Source organism: Cyprinus carpio, chromosome B12 (genome assembly GCF_018340385.1).
Source record: "Cyprinus carpio isolate SPL01 chromosome B12, ASM1834038v1, whole genome shotgun sequence".
NCBI lineage: Eukaryota > Metazoa > Chordata > Actinopteri > Cypriniformes > Cyprinidae > Cyprinus > Cyprinus carpio.
In genome coordinates, this window is record NC_056608.1 from 14,834,308 (window position 1) to 14,852,427 (window position 18,120).

Below are 18,120 nucleotides of genomic sequence, written 5' to 3' on the forward strand. Positions count from 1 at the left end.
TTCCTCTTTAACATTTCTCTGAATTTGATATAAATGCCTCCCTTTCTCTTCTCTTTCCCACCTCTCTTTTTCCCATACTATGCATTTAATCTCTGCTTTACTTACATTAGCCTGCATTTCTATGTTCTCTTTTGTTATTGCCCTTTTAGCCAGCCTGCCCTCCATCTCATTACCCCTAATCCCAACATGTGCTGGGACCCACTTACTGTATATTTTACCTGATACCCCTTATTAACTATTCTTGTGTTTAATTTTCAGAGCGTCAATGAGTTGTTTGACTCCTAGTTCTTCCTCTGTCTTGGTGAACAAGAGTACTGACAGTGTGCTGTATACTGTACCAGATGAGTCCATAGTCCTGAAAAATGCCAGTCTGCAAGCGTTCACCATAGTCAAGAAGATCCTTGTGACTCTTAGCCTTCACAAGTCTGTCTGGAGTTTTGATCTCTACGAAGAGCCTGGATCCAGACCCCTTCATAAACTTGCATGTTTCCAGGTTATAACTCTAAACGCATGCTGTTTAAGCATAACAAAGAAAGATAAAAGTGTTGGTTCACCTCCAGTACTGACTTGCATCTACCCTGAAGACTCCACATCAGTCAGCACTCACCAATCTGACCTTCATCCTCATCTTGAGCCCCATCTTTTCAGGCTCTTATTTGGAGTGGACGCCTTTAGTAAATTCTCCAGTCATTCTGTGTGGTTTACCTGATGGACGTATTTGCTGCTTTCCTTTGCTCGTCCCCACCCTGGCTGGTCCAAGAGGAGAACAGAGATCTCCAGTCAGAGTCCTTCAGAGCTTAGAGCAGCCAGTCGTATTTATTGGAACCTGCATCTGTGGAGAACGTGGACCTCAGTGTCTTGTTGCAGTTGGTCAAAGAGGCAAACTTCTAATGGTCAAAAGCAAACAAACAAACTTGGAAGGGAAAAAGGCAGATTATAGTAAGACTGAATTAAAGTGCTTTTATTACACATACATTTGCCATTGGCCTAGTCTTTATTTGATTTGAGAGTCTAGTAATCTAGTAAACGAGCCAATTTATTAGAAATGTACTGTTTTCGTTTTCATACTGGTTTCATATGGTTTATAAAACCTTTATACCATTTTCAGGAAAAACAGGTTTCAGTTTAATGACAGAAAAGATGTCATGTGGTGTGACCAAATGAGAAGTAATAAAGTATTTCCTTATACCTTGAACACATATGAGTGTACACATTAAAAATATATAAAAAACAAAATAAATAAAAACTTGTAAAATATATTTCTAAAATTATTTTTTAATCCATATATTGACTTCACAAATATAAATACTGTTTTGGGGAGTTGGTTAAACCACATGACATTTTACAACCTGGTCTAACATTGCCTCGATTTGGCAGACAAAAATTGTAGTAAAGTAGTGAAGCAGTTTTTATTAATGTATTTTTTTTTGTAATAATTGTTTTTAATAATTCATGAAATATTTTTTGTTTGTTTTTTAGATTTACATTCATTTTTTTTTATGAAGATTTTTTTTTTATTATTTTGATATCAGGACAGTTGTATCACCCTGACATTTTTGACTGTATACCCTTAAAAATATCAAAATCACTGTACTTGTGAATTGCATTATGAAAATATTTTTAATACATTGTTTAATTCATGAGTTTTGATAATCTATATTAAATTCACATTTTACAGGCTTCAATGAACATAGTGTACGAGGACCAGTGCTGTGTGCCTGTGTTGATGATAAGTGGCTGTACTACAGCTCTCTCAATGATCTGCATGCTCTTCAGCTCACCACAGCATCATCTTCATCAGAAGAAACAGGAATTGAGTCCCAACTGCAAGCTCTGACCTCAGACAGTCTTGGTGTATGCAGGGTTATAGCACTTGCTGGACCATATACTAACTCCACAGGTACAGTACATGAATTAAAAAAAAATCTCTGTTGTTTACCAGGATTTTCCAGTGTTTTAAGACATTTACCACAAAGTGTTTGTTTTTACATTTTAAGGATCTGTGCAGCTTTTGGCAGTATCTTTGAGTGGAAGACTGCTTTGTGTGAACTTTCCTCAAGGATCTGAAATGTTCCCAGGTTTCCCTCATCTCTGGCAGGCCAGAGAGTGAAGGACCTCCTGGCTTCCATCGCAAACATCTGGGCGAGGTCCGTTTCATGCTTCATCACTGAAAAGACTACTGGTTTTCCAGCGGCAACTACTAAAAGTTTTTGAGTTTTTTTTATTTATTTAAACTTTATAATATGATAATTATAATCATAGTTGCTTTTGGAAAAAAAAAAATTTTTTTTTTTACAGAAATAAAAACATGTTCTTCATAAAACAAGGTTTTTTATTTATTTATTTAAAACTCAAAAAATATTGTCACATCATTTACTCTTTTTACTATCTTCTACAGGGCATAATCTTTTTGAACACAGACTTCAGGAGAAAAATAAATATTGTCACATCATTTACTCTTTTTACTATCTTCTACAGGGCAGAATCCTTGAAACACAGACTTAAAACGCATGTGACGTGGGCTCCAAACTTCCACTCAGCTGTCGTGGTGTAGCCAGATTGAGCTCATTGCTCCAAAGAGACTCGTTGACTCTAACGTGTGTGCTTGAAAATTCAAGTGGATGTACATTGGAACATGGCTGGACTTTGTGCATTCAGGTCCACCCATTATCCAAGGGTCCAAATATGGAGGGCTCATCTAGGACGTACTCATTCCCATTCAAGAAACTGGATTCTGGTCAGAAACTGGATGTAACCATTCCTCTTGAAAGCACTGGTGGGCTGTCTCTGCCAGTGAAAGTCTACTGTTCTCTCACCTTCTCCCTATCTGCTCTGTTTAGTCCTGAAGCATCTTCCCTAGGTGTTTCTCAGCTCCTGACAGAGACGGGCTCCATCAGTGCACCTTTGAGTACTTTAACAGTGGACTGGCTTGATGCTTTAAGGTTAGAGGGATCATTTTCTCATGGTAACATCAGACACAATACGGTCACGGATGGCATCCAAGCCTTCCTGCATTCCAGAGGAGTGTTAACCAAGGATTCTGATACTACTACCAAGTCAGGACCCATCACAGTGATGGTCAGGGTATCATCAGAGCTTCTAAAGACCAAACTGCACTTCTCAGCAACCAGGAGTTTTTTTACTATCTTCTACAGGGCAGAATCCTTGAAACACAGACTTCAGGAGAAAAATCCGTAGGTACAAAGTCCACTGATTTGTGCCTACAGCCCAGATGGATGCTCTGTCAAGATTCTGGTCAAAGAGGTGCTGACTTTATACTACTGATAATTTATTTATGATCATAAAGTCTGTCATTTAGAGTGAGTTACCCATGTCTTTCCTCAAGGTAATACTGGAAGATTTCTGTTCTGATGGACCTCTCGAAGTCTTGGAGATTCGGGTGGAAAGTACATCTGTGGCAGCAGTGTGTGGACTGCATCATGCCATTCTAAGGCGCCTTCAGGTACTTTTATAATAAAGTATTTCCATTTTGTGAACATGGACTTACAATCGAATCTAACTTACAGATCATGGCATTTTCAACAGGTCTTGTTCAGAGACTCGGCTTTGAAATGTGGTCATACAAAACAGCTAAAGGCACAGAGCTTGTTTGAAGCCGTACGGCATGTTGAGGTAGATCTGATTCCCTTCCATTTATTTCTTTATTACACTTTTACACTGTGATTAGTATTAATTCACATGTATCACACAGTTTTGCTTCAATCACATGAAACTATAACATTTTTTTCTATTGCCAGTCTCTTTTTAAAGACCTTCAGGATGCTCAGAATCAAGCAGCTCTTAGTGGCACAATGAAGATGAAAAAGAACTCTGAGATCCTGTTCCGCATTTTTTTGCAGCTGAGGGCAAATCCGTTGGTCATTCTCTGATTGAAGTGCACCATCGAAAGCCTTTATTACATATATTTCTTAATACACTAGACTAGAGGTTGTTATTCCATACTTGTTTTACTGTTAGGACACAAATCCCATGCGTTCCTTTTTGTGTGTCTCATTCACACTTTTTATTCCATAATCAATAAAACACTGTCTATACATACAGAGGTGCAACATGTTCCTGGATCAACATCCATGTTGATCCTGGAACAACATTCCAATCAACCAATCAGAATTCAGGGATAAGTTTACAGGAAATGTCAATTTTACCCTTACAACCAGAGTTAGGAGCTTCTACACCCTTGTTATTCAACTATCATTTCCCTCTGATTTTAGGCATAAATTATGGGTAGGGAAAGGTCTATATTTTTGGACAATAATGTTGATCCAGGATCAACAAAGTCTCTTTAAAATGTAAAATACATCAAAATATCTGATACTTTAGTCTGCTGGTTGTATTTCCAGATTGAAAAGCTTTTCTCTGAGCCGATAGTATCTTCCTTCTTTAGCCATGAGCTGCTGGTGTGTTCCTTGCTCTACGACATCACCTCCCTCCATGAAGATAATGTGGTCTGCTTTCTCTACAGTCTCCAAACGATGAGCTATCACCAGTACTGTCTGGTCCGTTATGTTATTGAGCACATCTTGAACCTGGAAAACAAGATCATGGATAGATACCGTTAATGAGAGGACCTCAGAATTTATTGTGTTACAGCAGATTCAAAATAATGTGCAGCTGCTTATTAAGATATAAGGATTTTAGTATTAATTCCAGAGGAGTCCGTACAGCTTGTTGGGTGCTGCAGTCCATGTGGCTGGTGGCCTCGTCCAAGATGAGAATCTGTGGGTTCCTTATCAGAGCTCTGGCTATGGCAATGCACTGCTTCTGCCCTGCGGACAGCTGGCCACCACACTCGCCAACATCTTTAGAAAAAGCATTCAGATTTAACCTACTTGTTTTAAAGAGTTTTTATGTTATTTATGGAAAAGCACAATATATCCATATCGGTTATTAGTCTGTCTAGTTTTATCTACCTGTGTCATATCCTTGTTCCAAATTGCATATGAAGTTGTGAGCGTTGGCTTTCCGAGCAGCTTCTTTTACTCTTTCAAGTGTGCAGTCCTTCAAACCGTATTCAATATTATATCTCACAGAGCCAGAGAAAAGCACAGGATCCTGGGATACAATTGCCACCTAAGCCAAATGAAAGAGAGTGATGTATTAATTTGCAGCTACAACTACTACTAATTTCACCGAACCTTCCAACAGAATTGACTGTTTGCAGATCTCTCCTCAAGTTACATGGTTATAAATGCTGGTGTATCATTCCTTGCCTTTCCGTGGAAGTACTGGTGCTGGTAGCGGTACAGAGGTTCTCCATCCAGTAACACCTCACCCTCCTTTGGTTCATAGAACCTCTGCAGCAAGCAGACGCAAGAGGTCTTTCCACCACCAGAAGGTCCCACCAATGCCGTCAGCTTCCCTGGACTCAATTCCAGTGTGACAGACTGCAACAATTCAACAATGACTACATGCAAATCCCATGAGTTCTCTGATCAGCTTTTGCAGTATAAACGAAAACTCACTTTAAGTGCTTTTTCATTAGGGCGGGAGTGGTAGGAAAAGGTGACCTTTTCAAAGGTTAGTCTTCCCTTAAGCTTCTCTGGGGCCAAATCACCTGCCTCTCTCATCTGTGGCTTCCTGTCAAGCAGCTGGAACACCTTGACTGCAGATCCCACGGTATTCAGCATGTCTCCATAGATGTATACAAGATGCTGAGAATATAGTGATGGACAGAATTTAGTCTCTCTAAATGAAGATTCATATCACTGTAAAATTCTATGTGCCAGGCGTACTTTCATGTTGGTCACCATGTCCTTCTGATAGAACACAAATGCAAGGAGGCTGCCGCTGCTAAGCTGTCCAGAGGAGATGAGATTTCGGCCTTGGAACAGCATTGCTACCTTCAAGCCTACTGTAATGAACTAAAATGCAATGAAAGTAGAATCAATGAAACAATATTTTGGAGACCAGGGCATGCAACTCAGGACTGTATATGATTTACCCTGCGGATTAAGAGATGGATGGCACTGTAGATGCCTTTACGCCTCAGAACCTGGAGCTTTCTGTTGAGAGTCAGTTCATATCGCTGTTGCTCCTGACGCTCTGCCTTAAAGCTGCGCACAGTCTTCATCGACGCAATGACAGAAGATGCCAACTCCGTAGTCTCTGCATTACAGTCCTGAAGCTCTTTGGCTGTTTTCTGATCAGAAAGGTGAAGTATTTTGAATTCATTATGGTTTGTTGAAAAAACATTTCAGGGGCGGCCAAAGCAGAGCTTTATGAAGCTGTGTGAAATCAACATGAGAAGGTTTACTAACCTGGGAGATGTTGTTGTATGAATTCTGAATGAAAGCAAGAAGTGGCATTTCGATGCAGGTGAGAAGGGTTAACTGCCAGGATAGGCGCAGCATAAAGAACAGCATGCCACATGTCTTCACCAAACTCCGCAGTAACACATTCACATTCATGGCCACAGAACGTCCCATTTTATCAGTGTCAGAGATCAAACGTGACGTAAGACTACCTGTAAGAGAGAAAATGATTTTAAATAATATATATTATCACATATGCACTATTTGGTAGCTTTGTCTACTTCTAAAATCACACCCAAATATGCAGTCTCGCAAGATGTGTTTTTAACCTTCTGGGGATCTTCAGTCACTTTATTCTTTGAATTTTTAAAATGTTTTACTTTTGTGGAATGGTACAAAACTTAGTGGCACTTATTATTTGAAAACACAAAAAAATGGATTGAATCTGTCGTCTTCTCCAGAAGATCCGGTATTGACATAAAAAATTTTTTTAAACATGAATGACAGGTACCTGGTTTGTTTTCTTCAAAGAAGCTTATCTCCTGCTTCATGAGGTTCTGGAACAGCATGTGTCGTATTCTTTTGTTGAGTCTGCTGAGGCTACACATGAACATCCCGCCACGCATACCACTGAACATAGAATAAAGACACAACAAATGAACAATTAATTCCAAAAACAAAACCACTTTGTTCAAGAAGGCATTCGTTTTTAAGATATTTGCATGGCAGTGATGTTACACTGACCTTCCAAGTGAGCACAGTGCCATGAGTCCAATAGCCCATGAGAAATTGGAGTGCTGGTACTTTCCACTCAATATGTCAATAATGTTACCAATGCAGTATGGGATGAATGTCTCAACTATAAAAAAAAACAAACAGGTTCACATTGCATCATGGAAAATTTATTTGGATTTAAAATCAAGATGCAATTCAGATAATATTATAGTTTCCTTAACCAGGAGAAACACTCACACAGCGCTGCCAGGCTGAGGAAAAGGAAGGCCGCCCCTAGATGAAGATAGTCAGGCCTGGAGTAGCGAATGACCCTCATTAGGAGCGCTTTGGCCTCTTCATCTTTCTTCTGGTTTCTGGCGCCCTTAGATGATGCCCCATGTGGGAAGGCCATCTCCCACACAATATATATGAGAGTAGATGTAGCAGAGCTCAGGATCACCATGCCAGGATCAGGAACAGGACTGAAGCCTCTCACGGTCCCGTGCAGCATTGTCTGCATACTGTCAAACACTGGAGGTAGAAAGCTCAGTAGGGCTATCCACCGCTTCAGGAGAGGCTGAATGCTGATGTCCGTAAAAATTGTGCTTAATGAATAAAGCACAACACAGCCGATGGTCCTGAGAGCCCACAGGCCCCATAGATCCAGACTGCCCTCTCCATCCAACCACAACAGTGTAGCCCACACACAAGCCCAGATGAAAAGATCACAGCACAACAGGCAGAAATGCACTGCTGCGGTTCTATAGATGGGGTGAGCCTTTGAGGACATCTTAAAACTGAAAAGATAAAGATGAATCAGATAAACCAGTCTGAAATTGCTTCAAAGCCTGGTCACACGAGTCTGTTGGCTGGTTTTTGGGGGGTTTTAGCAGATTGGCAAGATGGTCTCGTAGTGTGACCAACTGAAAACCCATTGCTAATATTAGTAACGTTAAACTAGCTTAGGCTGGTTTACAACGTTTTTTATTTTTTTAAGAAGCATCAGTCTTCTCTAGTGCATCTAAATATAGGAAATAAGCGCTAAATAACATAAACAGATAAACAATATAAGTCTTCGTTCTTACCATTAACTTAGTTGCTCTCTTTGCATTTTGTCGCAAGATCCCTTTTGGTTTCACTTTCACTTATGGGCGGTGCCAAAACGGTTTTTCAGTTTCATTAAGCATTAATAAGACTCAATTTAGAAAATGCATTTAATGACCGAATAGTTTCCTTAAAACGAGGTAGTGTGCACTAAACACGTTTTTATCTCATATTGCTATTGTACGTAGTGCTTATCATGACGTTTTACGCGTCGGTTGTGGACTCGCCAGCAGCGGAAGCTGTTTGGCGCATGTTTGTTCTCTAAGTGTCCAGCAGATGGCGCTGTTTAGCAAATATCATGCATTATATGGGCGATTTCATGAATGAGCAGCCCTTCGTTTCTCTCGTGGGCAAGTGTGTATGCAAGGATTTTAACACTGAAGCTGACACTATTATTGTGAATTATTTGGTTTATTTCGTGAGTGAGTGTGTATTCAAGGATTTTAAAACTGAAGCTGACACTAACTTATTAACACTTTGTCTGACACATTGTTTGTCTGATAGAATGTAACCTCAAACAAATCTATGGATTGATCACACAAATGTTGGACTTTTCTGCAAACATTAACCAGAAAGTGAAGAAGGGTTACCCGGTAAAATAAAAAAAAAGAAATAAAAATAAGCCAAACCTAATTATGCTTGTTAACTGATAGAAAAAGAAAAAAACAGAGCGTTTATCTGCTTACATCTTTATTATTAAATTTAAATTGAGTACAGAAATTTTTTTTATTATATTTTTTTTTTTTATTTTATATTGTGTTATGAATTATTCTCTCAGGATAAGCTGGTCATTTGCTTTGGGAAAGTAGCAAAACAACAGAACGACCAGATGACAAACAGTTTACACGAGGAGTTTACATATAAATCAGCATCAAGTGAAATGTGACGCATGTAATTCATGTCACTCAATAATAATAATAGGCCCTTTCCACCTTTAGTTCAAACACAATCTTATTCAGTACTAACTCATCAAACAAACAAACAAAGCCAAGGACACATATTTAAGAACTGTCATACTCAAGCACTCGCTGAGAACCAGAAAACATGAAGTCTGAGTTTTAAATCTTGGTTAAAGAATGTCTGTACCTATGTGCAATAATAACAAAAGAATTTCTAATGATTTATTATACTGTATACCTTTCCTACCCTTTGGGAACTGGATGTGTAAACGCAACAGACCAACAATCTTCCTTAAGCGTCAGGTCTTTCAGTGCATGGTCTTATGACACAAAAAGTGTATAAAACAACACAGTGTGATATATAGAGCCGTCCAAACATTTGAGGTCATTAAGATTTTTTTTTGAAAGAACTTAGAAAAATAATTAATACTTTTATTCAGCAAGGATGCATTAAATTAAAAGTCTGAAAATGTCTATTTCAAACAAATGCTGTTTCTATTTACAAAAATAAAATCAAAATATGTAAGCAGCATCTCTGTTTTTAACATTTATACTAAGAAGAAATGTTTCTTGAGCACCAGATAGTTTCCGAAGGATCATATGACACTGAAGACCAGAGTGATGGCTGTTAAAAATTCAGCTTTACCATCGCAGGAATAATTTAAATTTTAAAATATATAAAAATAGAAAAGTGTTATTTTAAAATTGTAATAATATTTCACAATATTAATGATTTTACTGTATTTTAAACATATAAAAGCAGACTTTGTGAGCATAAGAGACCTCTTTCAAAAATCTTATCAACCTCAAACTGTTGAAGAGTAGTGTAACCGGCAAAAATGAGGAAGCTGAATATTATAAGCACAAGATGAAACAAATCAGTCACAATGCTCAACATTTTCTGACTTGAAATAGCTTAATTTCCTGGGCAAACAACTTCAGCATTCTGTCATTTAGATCAGGAATGAAGAAGCGTTTATAATATTTACTTGAATTCAGAGGACTGCATTAACGGATGCCATTGTAGTTCCATGGCAAACCAGTGATGTGAGACAGGATGTTTACAAAAACCAGTGTCATATAACAATGTACAAAACAACCAGGGTTTGATGCTGAAATAAAACAGTTACAAACATACTATTAAATGGCAAGGAAACATTTATGTACCTGATCGGATCACGATAACTAAGACAAAGAATACTAATCCAGGTCATACATTTGTGATTTTTTTATGCCTCTGATGATAGGTTATGTGTCTTGTCCCCATCTGTAGGCACACTGCTGTACTGGCAGTCCATGGCCAGATTGACTGCAGGCTTAGCTGGAGACCCAGACGCTGGGGAACTGTTCTTCTGGGCTGCATCACGGGAGTCCAGCCAGTAAAAGGAAACCATAAGGAACAGAGCTGATAAGGCCACCGTGATGCTGCAGGCCACAAACACATACGTGTACTGGTCAGTACGGTCCACAAGGATTCCTGGAACACAGGTGCAGAGATATTACAGATATATTACAAGATCTACATATGTTCAAATACAATAAAAATCTGCTCTATCATTATTATTTTGAAAATAACCACCAAAACATGAGTCGTGCATGAGTGTGGTAGGATTTGGGTGAGTCTTAAGCCAAAAACGTGTACTCAGTGGCACTGCAAGGTGCTAGGCAGTGCTTGACCCAACTAATGACATTTGTGTGTGAGAAAGAACGGTCCGTTTGACCAGATTGACATCAGAGCCTTCGCTCCCACCAACATGTAAATCCTGATTAGTGTTTTACAGTGGAGCAGACATTCCATTCTTTTTACTCAAACACAGGCACAGACCTCCTCACTGATAGCTACACAATCACACATTCATTTGAATTCTGGATCATAGTGATTTCTTCTTTATGTCACAAGAATGTGTGGGAATGTCAAAATTTTTTGAATGATTTTTTGGGACTTTGACAAGACAGTTGAGACGTGACAGGAAATAACGTTCATTTCCTGATCTGAGCCAGATTTAAACCAGGGATAAGAGCAGTCACATTTTTAGGTAATGCATTGTGCACTAGCTTTTTTATTAACAAGAAGATTATAGGGTAAAATTCATATGAATCTATAATGGAAATTGTATTTTGTAGGTACTATAACTAGTCATTTTAATGACATGTTTGCCTGCTCTAGTTTATTTAAATAATAAAATAAATAAAAATTAAAGTCAGATGCTCAATCTACTGTACATGAGGGTTAAAAAAATCTTTAAAAAAAATATTTTATTTTAGATTGTAATATCCTTTTACAATATTACTGTTTTTACTGTATTTTTTAAAGGTAATAAAGCTTTCGTGAGCATAAAAGGTTAATATATAATACCTTTTATATAATACATAATAATAAACAGCAATATTTACCTACATATTTTCTTTTATGTATGCATTTGTAATATGTAGGTAAGTATTTGTATATATATATATATATATATATATATGAATTACAAAGTAGTGTAGTAATGAAACACATTTACACATTAGTAAATGCAAACAAGATTTAAAAAGAGAAAAAATATTCAGCAAATTTTATCGGTCATGTGTTGTGGCAATTGTAGTCTGTAGCCTCTGCTGTCTATAGAAACCATACTTGTTGTCTCAAGTCTAGAGCAGGTACAAATGTTGAAATACCAGCATGACCACATTTAAAACAGTCTCTGTCTGTTTTAAAGGGTGGTATCTGGAGTTTGGATGCCTATAGATCATGTCTGGGCTGTGTTCTGTGAGTCATACACATTCAGGCAGTGACATGACACATAATTCAAAACACAAGTTACCTGCGAGAGGAGGTCCAATTAGCAACGTAACGCTTTCCATGATAGACAACAGGCCAAGTGCAGATGGGAACTGACTCATCTCCACCGTGTCCATCAGGACGGTGAACATCAGTGAGCCTACCAGGCTCATGGACAGTCCATACATCAGGACATACATTAACAACACTGGGAAACTGGCAGAAATGCAGCAGATACTATTACTGAGTCCATTTATGAAGAGTGCGGCTGAGAAAACGTAGATGTGTCGACCTTTAAACCAGGACAGGCTGAAGAGCACTCCGACGGGAGGCCGCACAATGATGTTGATAAAGCCCAGGATGGAGAGCAGCAGGGCGGCTCGGCTTGGATCCATTTTGTGAGCTGTTGCATACGGGACCAGGTAAATGAGTGGCACCACAAACCCCAGCATCATCCAAGTGATGCCCAGTGAAAACACCCGAAATCGCGGGTTACTACAGAAGAGGTCAAAGGCCATGTGTTTTCTGAGGGACGATGCTAAACCCTGAAAGATCCCCAGAACGCATCCCTTTTTGCCTGCGGGTCTGGGACCGTTGCTCATCACCTCAGACTTTCTGGGCTTGCGAGGTCTGACGGGTCTCATAACGGCTCCGCAAACACAGCAGTTGAGCAGCACAGCACCGAGTACCAGAAAGCTCCCTCTCCAGCCTAGCGTACTCTGCAGATAGTCACCTAAAAAAGGCAATGTAGACAGACCCAGAGCAGTGCCAGTGGAGGACATCGCATTGGCAAAAGGACGACGGCGCACAAAGTAGTGGCCAAGTATAGTGACCGCGGCCTGGAAGCTGAAACAGAAACCCAGACCTGTGAAGCAAACAGAGAGTTATGAATTATATAGAACTGACTGCTGGATGAAGTTCATTGTACTTCGGTAACAGTAAACACCTATTATTTAATTACATGCAAACTATGAAAACTGTAACTGTATATACATCTGAGTTGTTACTGAATTTATAATAATTATAAAAAATAATATTTATTGTCATTAATATGTGGTTTAATAATTAATAATAAATCAATCAATCAATAATACATTTATTATTATAAGTTATATATCATTTAAGTATTAATAATAAATACATTCAATCTGTAACTGTAAATAAAACAATAATTGTTGTTGTTGTTGTTGTTATAATATATGGTTTAAAATTAATTACAAATCTATTAAAAACAAATGGATTTTTTATTATTATTAGTTGTATATAATTTAAGAATTAATAATAAATACATTAAATCTGTAACTGTAAATATAATAATTAATTATAATGGTTTAAATAATTAATAATCAAATAATTAAAAATGGATTTATTATTAGTAGAATATCATATAATAACATCATCAATTAATTAATTAATAAATACATAAATTTGGTAAGTAATAAAAATAATGCAAATAATATTTTGTTAATAATATTATTTATCAATATAATAATAATAATGATATATCATAATAAAGATAATAAAAATATTTAGATTTTTATTCTAAATATTAAAGTATATAACAGACAATAATAATTATATTTATATTTAATAATCAATTAGTAATATCATAAATGCTCATGTATTGTTTACTTCCATGCTGCCTATCTGAGCTATTTAATACATTTATTTATTGTTTAAATAATTTAAACTATTTTATAATTAATAATAATAATATCTATTAATGAATGATAAATTAATAATAAATAACGACTTTTATTTTTCACATTTACTTATTTTTACAGTTCACACAACTCTGCTTGTTGCTACAGTACATACATTTTTAACATCTGAATCTTTTTTGTGGGTGGTGTGATTAATTAGGATTCTTGTGTGATATTACTCAAGAAATCAGCCACTTTTGTAATCATATTCTTATTCATATCAGGTCAGCTGGTAAAGTGCTTAGTGATAACTCTTTACATAATCACAAGGATGTTTATGTAATCACTGTTTCTCTTTTATCTCTTCTTACAGATCAAACAAGATATCATAATCACTTCCTCTGGCGAAGCTGGGTAAACACTAAAAGACTTTAAAATCGTAAAAGATTTTCAAAATGTGAGAGACCACAAACATGAGGACAAAAAATCCTTGATGTAACCGTTTTGCTCCTATAGTGTGTGGTGTGCCGCGATGTGACAAAGACAGCACACCACACACCAACAGATTTTCAACCAGAGTCCCGACTGTGAACACAGGAAATCTCTCAAAATCTCTCGAGACTCGAGTATAAACATGGCGGACAATAGACAGGAAGAATTTATTTATTTATTTATTATTATTATTTATTGCAAAAAACACATATACAATAAGGCAATACAAGATCGTAAGAAGATCCTCAAGAACAGAGCACCAATCCAAAAGGGCAGGAAGACATTGTGATGATAGTGTTAGGAATGATTTTGACAGAAAATGGACACGCTGTATAAACACTCATACAGTTGCCACAAATCGACAAGCTGATCCTCCATCTCTGCTGTCCAAATTCTTTTGTGCTGTGCTATGACTGCGTTTGTTATGCTTCCGGCTTCTGTCAGCTCGCTTTCTGATTGGATATTGTTTCGTTTCACGTGATAATCTCCAGATCATACGCGCATTTGTCCTTGGGGTTCCCCCCACACATCAGGATTTCTGATTCGCGATCAGGGCACGTCTGACATTCTTCTAAGAAGATTCAGTCACTCTTAACACACCTCACAGCACAGGAAAATCTGATAAGATAATCTTTACACCACCAAGATAATCGGAACATTACCTAGGATTGTCGGAAGGGGAGAAATCGGGCTGATTTGGGGTGTCTTGTGGTGTGTACCCAGCATTACTGACCTGTGATGACCCCAGTGGTGATGTATAAGTCAACGATGGAATGTGAGAAAGAGCTGACTGCCATTCCAAAACCACTCAGCACTCCCCCAAACATCACTGTTGCCCGGCAACCAAAGCGTTCCACCAGCATACTACACAGAGGGCCTGCAAGAAAAACACTGAATGGTAAAAAAAGCTTTAATATGAGGTGGTTTACTCCTACTATCCAAGAATGACATTGCATATTTCTACAGCTCAGATTTTCCACAGCCACCACCCTAGAACAATGATCTGGTTCGGGCTATTCTCGAGCTTGGAGCCTTTTCCCAGACAGCACGTCAAATTACCATACTTCAACTAATTATATGTTAGCGTGAACTCGTGAATTGATGTATGACATTTGAAGAGGTTCAATGAAGTGTGTGTAATAAATGATTAATCAAGCTGTTCCTCTTTTTTTACCATTACTATAGCTGCTACTATGACTATCAGTAAAAGCCAAATTCACAGTAAACATGTAAATCAAACACTGACGTCTAATTGCCATCATTAATATGGCTGTTATCAACCTAAATCAGAACAAATAATGACCACAACTTCCTTCTCGCAGTGGGGATGAATTTCATTCAGTGCATTCAATGCAATACTTGTACCTGTTTTACATCTGATTAAACAAAATTTTGCATAGAAATACAGAATGTAAAAAAAAGCTTTATTAATAAAGGAGGATAATATTAAATACAAATAAGAGTTTTAATAAGTGTTTTTAAAACTGCTGCAAAAGTAACACAAGTCTCTGGATTGGAAGTATTTCAAGTTGGAAGTTAAATGTCAATTAAGGTTAACCCAGTTTAATATGCAAACACGAGTACAGTATAAGTAAGCCATTCATTCATATTTTGATTCCCCCAAAAATTCAAACACTGTGACTCTGTGGTGCTTTCAAAATATTGCTCCATATTTTTGACCAGCTTGACTCATGCAAAATTGGCTCGGGGCTTCCCAAATCTTTTTTTTTTTTCGTTAACCGAAACCCTTAGACGTAAAATATTTACATGAAGTATAGTACCTGAGATTTTAAGTTAATAATTCAATACTTTAATAATGTTTTATTGTTCACAGTTCTGTTTTAGTGTTTTTTTATTATTGTTTTTATTTTAAAATCATTTATAAATATAGGGCTGCATGAATTTGTCAGAATTTTATTTTTTTATTTGGTCATACAGTATATTGCTACTTCTGGGACATCCAGACACAAAGAACAAAGACTCTGCTTCCACTTAGTTCACGCTTTACAACAACCAACTAACACTACAAATTACAATACAAATATTTATGTCTTGAATTATTCACTTTTAAATTTTCAAACCCTCTCAAGCTTTTAACACGTTAACATGTCCTTGAGTTTTTATTTTGGTGTAATTTTGGTGAAATGCTGTAACGTTCTGTTAAAAAAAAAAAAATACAGGAAATTATGCATATGTTCGTGTAAATAACGTGAACTTACTGTAGACCTCATTGTGTTCCCAAATGGACATTAAACAAAGCGCAGAAATGGAGGTAAGAGAGAAGCAGCATATCCTTAGATTTGACAATTTCAATTTAATACGATATATCACTATTTCAGTTTTAATATGACATTCAGTATAATTAATTATTAGCTCACAAACTCCTGTTTGGGAAACCCTGAGCGTGAGTTTGGAGGTGGGATTTCTTGTTTTTACAACCAATAAAAGATAGGCAGTATGTTGAGGAAACCCGTTTAAAACTATCGTCATTTTTGCAATGTCATTTTGTTGTGTTACTGGTGTAGAAACAACAATTTCTCTATAACATCCTCACCTCCGGCGTGCAAAACTGATGTCATTATCGACGGCACCCAAGACGTCTCACTGTTACTGGCTTGAAATTCTTCCTGAAGATCTAAGTAGAAGATGCCAATGCAGGAGGGGAAGGCCAGCGTCAGAGCCAAGACAAGGATGGTAGCCACCAGGACCACCCATCCCCAGCCCCCATCTGGTGCATCGTAGGTAACTGGATGAGCTTGATCAGAAGGGGTTCCTGGTCCTTGTTTTTCTCCCTCCTCAGATTCAGGCTCACATAGCTCCCCTGACTGCTCCTCCATGCTGAAAGGTTGCGGAGGTGCCATATTTTCCAATCTGATGGTAACCAAGTCACTGGTGCCTGGGTTTTTCCACTTGATCCGCGGAGCTTCGGGCCATCAGCAGAAAAAGAGCAGGGCAACACATTCTTGCATATTCTATATCCTCCAAATAAAGTGTGCTTGCTATACACCTATACAAAAAAAGGCTAATCTTATTAAACAAATAAACAAAAACTAAATTTTTAAAACACAATTTAAAAAAAATAATAATAATTTAAATACTGAAAATATGATGCAAAATATTGGGTGGACCCACAAAACTAAGTTGCTGTATGAACTTGTCAAACTCCTCTTTGTTTACCTTTCAAGTTCAGGTAGACATGAGAGGTATTTGTTCACATCCACCTAAGACATTTTTCACGGTTTGTTTGGCCTTACCTGAATACTAACCAAGTTCATATTTAGGCTATCTAACAAGGGAACTTACTGTAGCCAGCAAATAGCACTGAGTGCTGTGAAGTAGCTTTTCATTGGATTCATTAAATGAATGGCAGGAGATTATTCAAAAAGTACATATAACCAATAAAAGCAACTTATTTTTTTGTTTAAACTGTTTATTTATTTAGACTATTATTGCTGTCTTTTCTACAGCTTGATTAAAGTCAAGTCTATAATTCTGCTAAAGGCTTATGATGTTTACACACTCAGTTGGTTTGTATACAACCAAGATAGGCATTATAAGGACGATAAATTCGTTTTAGTCCTTAAAGATTTTCTGTTTTTAGAGAATCAGTTGTGTGAATGATTCAAGGACTCAATGATTTGTTCAACAGAGAAAAAAATACATTCGTGTGTCGCCACCTATTGGTGGACTTGGATTAATCATAATCTCCACCACTGTTATTGTTCAGTTTCTACAGCTGTTTTAGGGTGTTCTGAGCATGATGACATTTCTGCTGTTCAGGAAGAAGCTACTATGAACAACAAAGAAACTATGGAAAGTGCACGTGCGATTTTTTTCAACAAGTGCTATGAAAATACTTCAAACACTTCAGACATGTTTGGATGGCTATAGCCCTTAAGTAAGCTGTTCAAACAAATAGTGTTTTTATTGAAAGTAGCCTACCTGAAATCAACCTCAACACCGGGGTCTCACAGCCAGTGTCAACACTGCATCCTGTTCTTCAAACCAAACGTATTGCCAGTCTCAAACACGACACAATCCAAGCCTTGAAAAAAATAACTAATAATAATGCAATAAACAACAAACGCACCTTTTCAGCGCATTTCAGGCATCTATGCCAGCGCCGTGTCTCTGAGCTGCGGAGGCTGTGGAGACTGTCATTTTTTGTGTGTAGTGAGGAGAAAATGGGAGTTGGATTTTTAAGGATGAAATATATCGTACTATCACGACAT

The 18,120-nt window shown here is 37.4% G+C and overlaps 3 protein-coding genes across 6 annotated transcripts; 1 reads left to right on the forward strand and 2 right to left on the reverse strand.

Moving 5' to 3' along the window:
* The first annotated feature begins 258 nt into the window (after positions 1-258).
* faap100 (FA core complex associated protein 100) lies at positions 259-3,890 on the forward strand. Its single transcript, XM_042734851.1, is given in 8 exon segments — positions 259-669; positions 671-939; positions 1,679-1,900; positions 1,998-2,078; positions 2,510-3,264; positions 3,347-3,463; positions 3,547-3,633; positions 3,741-3,890. Coding segments are annotated over 8 exon segments (2,085 nt in total). The 5' UTR covers positions 259-265.
* Positions 3,629-8,324, reverse strand: tap2t (transporter associated with antigen processing, subunit type t, teleost specific). Of its 2 annotated transcripts, XR_006156101.1 has the most exons (13): positions 8,072-8,324; positions 7,245-7,783; positions 7,017-7,131; positions 6,784-6,914; positions 6,279-6,484; positions 5,963-6,160; positions 5,754-5,882; positions 5,484-5,672; positions 5,232-5,405; positions 4,932-5,091; positions 4,684-4,820; positions 4,284-4,547; positions 3,996-4,222 (listed from the first exon to the last, which is right to left on the reverse strand). XR_006156101.1 is itself a non-coding variant. In XM_042735556.1 (12 exons), exons 2-12 carry the CDS (start codon positions 7,774-7,776, stop codon positions 4,338-4,340), a joined length of 2,181 nt encoding a protein of 726 aa, XP_042591490.1. In that variant the 5' UTR covers positions 7,777-7,783; positions 8,072-8,324; the 3' UTR covers positions 3,629-4,337. The 2 variants fall into 2 exon arrangements, 1 of the variants encoding a protein (XP_042591490.1); XM_042735556.1 differs by having other exon boundaries at positions 3,629-4,547.
* A 551-nt stretch (positions 8,325-8,875) lies between these two features.
* Positions 8,876-18,049, reverse strand: LOC109100183 (monocarboxylate transporter 6-like). 3 transcript variants are annotated; one of them, XM_042735557.1, is made up of 6 exons: positions 17,979-18,049; positions 17,831-17,881; positions 16,443-16,895; positions 14,622-14,765; positions 11,797-12,618; positions 8,876-10,466 (listed from the first exon to the last, which is right to left on the reverse strand). In XM_042735557.1, exons 3-6 carry the CDS (start codon positions 16,747-16,749, stop codon positions 10,219-10,221), a joined length of 1,521 nt encoding a protein of 506 aa, XP_042591491.1. In that variant the 5' UTR covers positions 16,750-16,895; positions 17,831-17,881; positions 17,979-18,049; the 3' UTR covers positions 8,876-10,218. The 3 variants fall into 3 exon arrangements, with proteins under 3 accessions (XP_042591491.1, XP_042591492.1, XP_018969222.1); XM_042735558.1 differs by lacking the exon at positions 17,831-17,881; XM_019113677.2 differs by having other exon boundaries at positions 17,831-18,043.
* Positions 18,050-18,120: the final 71 nt, after the last annotated feature.